The sequence below is a fragment of the Contarinia nasturtii genome, unplaced genomic scaffold (assembly GCF_009176525.2).
Source record: "Contarinia nasturtii isolate CC-2019 unplaced genomic scaffold, AAFC_CNas_1.1 Cnas_scaffold_5731, whole genome shotgun sequence".
Classification (NCBI taxonomy): Eukaryota; Metazoa; Arthropoda; class Insecta; order Diptera; family Cecidomyiidae; genus Contarinia; species Contarinia nasturtii.
Window position 1 is genome coordinate 20,088 of NW_022203000.1, and position 8,192 is coordinate 28,279.

The 8,192-nt window shown below is 31.4% G+C and overlaps 2 protein-coding genes across 3 annotated transcripts; one reads left to right on the forward strand and one right to left on the reverse strand.

Annotated features, from left to right (window-relative positions):
• Positions 1 to 533: 533 nt before the first annotated feature.
• LOC116351559 (ubiquitin-conjugating enzyme E2 T-like) lies at positions 534 to 2,363 on the forward strand. Its single transcript, XM_031783685.1, has 3 exons — positions 534 to 801; positions 909 to 1,091; positions 1,381 to 2,363. The coding sequence occupies exons 1-3, from the start codon at positions 717 to 719 to the stop codon at positions 1,821 to 1,823; spliced, it is 711 nt and encodes a 236-aa protein (XP_031639545.1). The 5' UTR covers positions 534 to 716; the 3' UTR covers positions 1,824 to 2,363.
• Position 2,364: 1 nt separating this feature from the next.
• On the reverse strand, positions 2,365 to 7,616 carry LOC116351560 (kxDL motif-containing protein CG10681). Of its 2 annotated transcripts, XM_031783687.1 has the most exons (5): positions 7,335 to 7,616; positions 4,857 to 5,268; positions 4,636 to 4,784; positions 4,106 to 4,539; positions 2,365 to 2,541 (listed from the first exon to the last, which is right to left on the reverse strand). In XM_031783687.1, the coding sequence occupies exons 2-5, from the start codon at positions 4,917 to 4,919 to the stop codon at positions 2,489 to 2,491; spliced, it is 699 nt and encodes a 232-aa protein (XP_031639547.1). In that variant the 5' UTR covers positions 4,920 to 5,268; positions 7,335 to 7,616; the 3' UTR covers positions 2,365 to 2,488. The 2 variants fall into 2 exon arrangements, with proteins under 2 accessions (XP_031639547.1, XP_031639546.1); XM_031783686.1 differs by lacking the exon at positions 7,335 to 7,616 and having other exon boundaries at positions 4,857 to 5,543.
• Between the last annotated feature and the right edge of the window lie 576 nt (positions 7,617 to 8,192).

Genomic DNA, 8,192 nt, shown 5'->3' on the forward strand with positions numbered 1-8,192 from the left:
TCGCAATAGACAGCGAAATTTCGAAATAAAACATATATATAACTCAACGGAAATTGGAATTCGAACATTATCAATTTAATTTTCATATGAATATTATTAATTGAGAGTAAAAAAATATTATTAATTGGCATATGAAAATGAATTGTAAAATAACATGAATAATTATTATTTATTTTGTAATCAGATATATATCTTCAATATAAACTAATTGCTAAGCACGTAAACACAGGATTACAAATACATTCGAACTATCACTAGTGTATTCTTTGTTTATTTTTCTCTGTCATGAGAAAACACGCTATTAAGCGTAACTAACACACATTACACACATTATAGATCGAAATCGTCATGAATTTCGATGTTTAAGCATTCATTCGAAATCGAATTCAGTATAATGCGATGCATTAGTACATGTATGCCATATATTATGTTAAGCTATAAATGACATGTATTTTGATTGATGATATACGCCATCAAACTTATTTTCATTGTTGTGTATATACATCGAATTCGCCTTTTGTTCGTGTTTTATCATACACAACGCGCATTCCATTCATATTTATTGTATTTGTCAAATTGAACTTCCATCCTTTAAATTAAAGAAAAAAAAAACATATTATATTTTATAAATGATCATACTTTTTTTAACTTGAAAAGGCTTCAATCCAATTTGAAATAAATCTACACATTGTTGCATATATAAAAATAAATTTAAAATGTGCAGCCCATATTCTGTGGACATAAGACCAAGGCGTCTACCAGCTGAAATCAAGCAAATTGAAGAATCATCAAGTGATCATGGTAAATTTTCAAAGGAAATATATATTGGATAGCTTCGTGTCTTTCTGTGAGAATAAAAGTTTTATAGAGTAATAATTTCTAAATATATATAATATATATATATATAGGTATTCGCTGTTATATTCAAAATGATTCATATGAATCTTTAGAAGCAATTGTTCCAGGACCAAAAGAGACTCCATATGAAGAGATTCAGTTTAAAATTGCAATGGAATTTGATGAACACTATCCCTTTCGACCACCTAGTGCAAAGTTCCTTACACCCGTATATCATCCGAACATAGATACAGGTAATTAAAACAATAGGCAGTGTCTTTCTATCTTAAATATAAATCAAATTGGAATTGCATAAATTATCCAAGCAAATGCATAAAATAATACAGAAGGAAGAGACAGTGAAACAGTGATTGAGATGCATTAGAGCTAGATCGATTTTAGTTGTGTTATTCTTCCATGCTGAATCCTATGCTATATAAGACAAGCGTCGTCAATGTTATTATATGAAACATCCATCATATTTTCGAACGTATTTGTGTTTTCAAATTGTTTACTCTTAACTTATTTTTCTTTGTCGCATAGATGGTAAAATTTGTTTGGATGTCTTGCGAATGCCACCTGGGGGCTCATACAATCCAGCGATCACACTCGAATCAATTTTGCTCTCAATTCAACTACTCTTAGCAAGTCCAAATAATGATGACCCATTGCGTTACGATGTGTCAGACGAATATCGATACAACCGCGAGCTTTTCAATAAAAATGCCAAGAAACTTTCTGGTTTTGAAAAACCTGAGGTTGGAAATAATAATAAGAGATTGAAAACCGACGACGATGAAATTCCTAAATGCGACAACATACAAACTCTGGCATCAATAGATGAGGAGGACGAGACCGTCAACAACACAGCAGAACCAAAACCAAATACATCGAATGAGAATGAGACCGAAATTGAGACGGCCGCTGAACTGGTTTCAGTTATTACTCCGCAGAAAAATCGTAAACGAAAACACGATGAAACATAAAAAAATAACAATACTTATAATATCTTTCAAGACACAACTTCCACACATGGCCGAAAATTTATAATGAAACCATTTTCGCACAGATTATTAGATATGAATTTGTATTTATTTAGATTTTTTGACTATTAAAGTATTAGCATTGTTTTTTTTTTTACCTTTTAATTACTCCTGCAAAAATATTTTTTTCACGCTCGAACAAAGTCCTTCAAATCACTCACAAAATGAGGCTCAGTTTTATTTGTATTCGATAATCGTAATTTATGAATATATATCTGGAATATCTAAAAAGCCAGTTTTATTGTAAGATAATTTTAGCATTTTTAAAAAACGAGAAATCAAAATGCATTTTCGTATACATTTTTAATTTGCAAAAGCGATAAAAAATTGTTCCACCATATTTTGTAAGTCTAACCAGTAAGCACTGCTTACTGGTAAGCACATTGCCATAACAATTATTCGAAGAGAGACTTCAAATTCGAAGACCGTTGTAGCGGTTATCAAAAGAGTTAGCTGATAATTTAACAAAAAAAAAAAAAACAAATAGAGAAAAATGAAGAAATATACTTTTATTTGGAATTGATTTTTTTTTTAAGAAAATTATTTGGTAAAGAGCTTTTTAAAGACATTTTAAATAAACAACTTGTACAAATTGTTTAGTAAATATATTATAAAGTGTCAGAATTACAGTCTGAAGAGTCATTATCACTTGAATCATTACCTAGAGTTGATCAGAAGAAAAAAATGGAAAACATGGAAATTAATCAATAAGTAATGGAACAGAATGGAAAATGAATTGAAGGTAGTGTTGGCTGCGAACATCTACGAACACTCGTTCGTTCGTTCGTAGGCAATAGAAATAACATTTTGGTTCGTTCGTTCGTTCGTAGAAATATAAAAATTAAATTGTGTTCTTTCGTTCGTTCGTAGGAAATGAAAAAAAAATTTTGTTCGTTCGTAGAAATCGGAAAAAAAAATTCGTTCCTTCGTTCGTTCGTAGGAATTGAAGAATAAAAATTTTGTTCGTTGGTTCGTTTGTTCGTTCGTTCGTAGCGATTTTTTATTTCAAATTATAGATAGAAGTGTTCGAGAAATGAGAAAAAAATTGTATTTTTTTTACTTTTAGTGCTCTATACCAAGTCTCCGAGAGATTCATATAAAGTTGCCATGTAGATGATGAAAACCAATGAAAACTTGCGAATAATGAAAAAAATAATTTTGTTTTTCGATTTTCAAATACTATTACATTTTCTGTATCGTCTGGTGAAATCAGAATAAAAAACTCGCATTCCTTTTCATTCAAATCACGATTGGCATTCAGTCACTAATCAATAGGTGTTAAATGGGAAGTTTATATGAAACTCTCGGAGACTCGGGATAGAGCACTCAAAAAATGAAAAAAAAAATCCAGATTTGATTTTTTTTTTCATTCTGATCGGACCAGGTGATACAGAAAATTGAGTAAAATTTGTAAATTGAAGAAAAAAAATTAAATTTTTTTTTTTTCATTTTTCGCGATTTTTTACCATTTACATAGAAGGTTTGTATGAAAGACACGGAAGACCACTGAAATGGCAAATACAAAATTCCAGCGGTCTTCCGTGTTTTTCATACAAGCCTCCCATATAGATGGTAAAAAATCTCAAAAATTGAAAAAAAAAAGATTATAATTTTTTTTTCGATTTGCAAATACTGCTTAATTTTCTAAAAAGCGATAAAAAATCACCTGGTCCGATCAGAATGAAACAAAAATCAAATTCCTTATTATCTCAATCATGATTGGCATTCGCATATTGTTTAATGGGTGATATTTGGTATATTTGCTATATGGCAACCTTATATGAAACTCTCGGTATTGAGCACAAAACAATTCTCGAACACAGCTAAGTCGTATATATCATGTGTTGTGGACAGAACATAAAAATTTGTCATCTCTGTCACCCAAATCTCCCTTGGCAAATCTTTTTTTTTTCATGCTGTCTCGCTCACTCTTGCATTCATACTTGTTTACAATCGACATTCTATAAACACACAACTCACCTTAATTTTTCAAAACCTACGAACGAACGAACGAACAAAATTTTTTTTTTCAATTCCTACGAACGAACGAACGAATACAATTTAATTTTTAAATTTCTACGAACGAACGAACGAACCAAAATGTTATTTCTATTGCCTACGAACGAACGAACGAACGTTCGTAGCCAACAGTAATTGAAGGAATGGATCAGGAATTGTAGAGTAATGGAATAGTAATTTTTAAGTAAGTATGCCTTGATCATTACCTTCGACTTTTCCATCCGAATTCAGGCATACACCAATATCGGTGCCTGCTTCCATTTGTACATAATTTATAGTAACACATTCTTCGGATAGTTTTCGTTCGACAAGCTTTCCACTTTTTATATTTTCTGTGCCTTTTTCATCATCCAATTTGAAATCGGCGCCAGACTCTGATTCATTTCCATTTGGTGAGCTTTCTTCCGATAAACTGCAATTTTTTAGTTTTTTCTCAGCTTTTTTTTTCGCTTGTGGATAAAGAATGCCAATTTTAATTTTAATACTTCGAATTTTCTTAAAAATATACTCCAAATCTTTTTTCATATCGTTTATCAGTTTGATGTGCTTTTTAAAATCATCATTAGTGGCCTTCAGGCGACCATTACTCAAAGCATTACAGTTTAGAAGCATTTCATTTGTCTTTTCGAATCGCTGTAACCTAAAACAAACGAGAATAACATTTAATTCGATTAATATAGTTGCTGGATATACATTTATCTATAATTTCATTTTTTCAATATAAAGCAATGCATACATTTGTTTCTGAGCGCGAACAATGAGTTCGACATCTCCTTGATTTACAATACCAGCGATATGTTGTACGAACACCTCCGGAGCCGTAAAATTTTGATAACACTCGAAATTACTGGATTCACTATCAGGTGTTTCATGCTGAGATCGTTGCTAAATTAAAATTAAATGGAAATATGCTTAAAAATCTGGAATATAACCCTAATAAAGCAGTATTTAAATTACCAATTTTGTAGTAGAATCATACAACTGATGATGTTGAAGTGATTTTTTTGAATCATTGTTCATAATGAAAACAAATAATGATTTTTTTTATTTCTATATTGAATTTACATGTCTAATAAGCAATCAATACTGCAGATATGAAATTCTTTTCACATTTTCAAACAACTAACTTTAACCTATAATTTATTGTTCAGTGACAGCTTCGTTTTATTTAGATGAAATCTTGACAATTCATTTTCGAACACCAAACACATACGTATGTGTCTTATTGTAAACGTTTCATCATTCTATTCGTTTCAAATGTTCAAATCAGTTTTGCTAGTTGCACAGTTTCTTCGTGTATAGTCGAATTGTTCTTGGCGTACATGTATATACAACGCTATCCGGAGTTTTCTAAGTTCTGGATCGTAGACTGAAATTGGTTCATTGCTTGATCAACAAATATATACAATTACAAAAAGTAAATATGCGATACTAATAATATGAAAAACTATAAAAAATACTTAAAAAAATAGACTATCTACCTAGGGAGTAAACTTTATCACAACAGAGAAGATTGTGTTTAACGGACAATAATTTTGTACAATATCAACATCATATCTATTGAAAATATCGAGAGGAGAGTATGTTTTTATTCAGACATTACTCAGCCATAAGCGCTGAATAACATTCTCTCTTCTCGATGTATTCAATAGATATATGAATGCCTGAGAAAAATCATGACTCAAATATTTTTAATTTGAAGAATAAAATATAAGGAATATATAACTATGAATGAAATTTGGAAAATTAATATCAATACTTGAAACGTAAGAAAATACCACATGGATATTTATTTTATTTCACTCTTGCATGTTCAAATTTGCATGTACTCACAGAAAAATTTCCGGATATTTCGAACCCAGAAATCGGTTTAAATCACAGCGGAATGATTTCTGGGTTCAAAAGATCCGAAAATCCGAAAAACCGGATAACACTTAAATTTGAGACTTTCAATGAGACTTGAATCTGTATTTCAACGTTCATCTATCATCTTACGCGTGTGTATGTATAAGTAAAAAACACTTCTTTGGAAGTTCTCACTGTGACGCAATACTGCACATCAAATCTGAAAATGATCTGATATAAATTTTCAGTGACGCTTGCAATCAAATACACAAACAATTTTTATATTGCGTTGCCTCTTGGGCATTATCACAATGAAATTTTCATTTTTAATTTTCTAAGAATGAGAGTGGCAACGCAATATAAAAATTGTTTGTGTATTTGATTGCAAGCGTCACTGAAAATTTATATCAGATCATTTTCAGATTTGATGTGCAGTATTGCGTCACAGTGAGAACTTCCAAAGAAGTGTTTTTTACTTATATCATTTGTTTTAACATTAAATTTAATTTTTCTGTTTGAAATCTACAAAAAAATTTTGCTCGCTATGCTCGCCTCAATTTTTTATATTCTTTAATTATGTCCTTTTATCGCATTCGTATATTGATATTCATCACATCGGAAATCAAAAATATTTATGTTAATCGATTTCTTGCAATGCACGCCAATTTTTTTTTTGCTTTCTGCCATACTTATCATTTGTTTTTACATTGAATTAGAGTTTTCTGTTTGCTCTCGAAATTTTTGTTTGCATTTTCAATTGTTTTTGTAAACTACGTTGAATTTGTAGTTAGTATGTATGGTTACCAAATCTATTCAAAACTAATTGTACCAATGTTTTAATTCATTTTCTTCAATTGAATAAAACCCTCAAATATCATTTCAAGGTGTGGTTTCCAGGCCGATTATCTCTAAAAATCAAAACAATTATTAAAAAAATCTTAAAAAAGTGGTCGGCCAAATTTTTTCAACTTTGACCAATTTTGAAAAATTTTGGTTCTAAAAAATGTGCACATTGGTTTAAAATTGGGTGCTCTTTCGATCTATGATAAAAAAAATCGTTATTCACACATTTTTTTTAACAAAATTACGATTTTCATCGATTTTTCCCCAATTTTTAATCGTATGGTCATAAATGGGTTAAACCATCTCCACTGATTTTTTTTTTTAATTTCTTCGCTGTATGCTCAAGGGGAGCTCAATGTCTTGCTAAAGAGCCACAAATGACGTATTATTGTTGAAAAACACTCGGTATACCATAATCTGAAAATTCTTCAAAAATCGAAAATTTCCGAAAAAAATTTTTTTTACTTTGGACAAAAAAATTGGTTCGTTACGAATTTTCCCAGACATGACACATACACCAAAACATCACAAATTCGGTCCCCAACAAACGCTCAGTTTTCCACCAGAAAACTAATGCTGTAATTTTTTTAATTTTGGTTGGTGTGAAAAAAGTCATGGTCATTTTTCCAAAAAAACAACACATGCAGCGCCATCTAGCGATCATTTTCGAAATTTTTTCCAATCTGACTTCAGATTTGGATAGCTGAGGTTCGTACCTTTCCAACGACATATAGATCATTACCTCACCTTTCATATGCACAGAAAGTAGGCCATTCGAAGTGCATTCCACTTTTTTTCGAACCTAGACCCCAGGCACTTGCGCGACGAAATCCAAAAATTCGAAGAGACATGTATGCTCAGTTTTCCATCTACTTTCGAATAAAATCGGTCTCCGGCGATTTGTCAAAAACTACGGAAAAAAATTTGCGGACACACAAACAAACCATTTCAAAAATTTCGTGTTTTTCGTAAGATTTTTTGACATGATCATATCTCGGACACTTTTCGATCGATTCCAACAATTTTTTTTTTCAACACTATCTACCCGAACTCCAGTTTCCGAATATGTCATTTTTCGGAAATTTGTTTTTGGTTTGGGTGGTCAAAAAATGGACAAAACCAAAAATTTACCTTTTTTTTTGATACGCCACCTAGCGGTCAAATTTTGAAATTTTTCATTTTTTTTGCGGATTCTTAATTTGGTGCCCGAGCACTACTAAAATATGCAAAAACCCTTTTCCAAAAATCAGCGGTATCGATTTTCATTTCTTTACAGTATATATAGAGTGACGCAAAATATACATATTTCATATGTATGTTGGTATTGCGTCACTTGGGGGACTGCCGTCCCCCGTGATAAAATATGTTGCGCTCCTTATTAGGGATTGAACTACAGAGTGCAAAGCACTCAACAGAAGACTCGTCAATCCGGTGGCACCGCACTGAACGTGCGGATGGTTATATAATGAACGAAGTTAAAAAAGAGAGAGACTCACCAAAAGTTTGCGACTCAAACCGAACAAAACGCACGGATGTTCACGAACACAGCAAATCTCCCCCGTTGGAGTCACAAAAAGCAAAATGGAGCGAAACACACACTCTTAT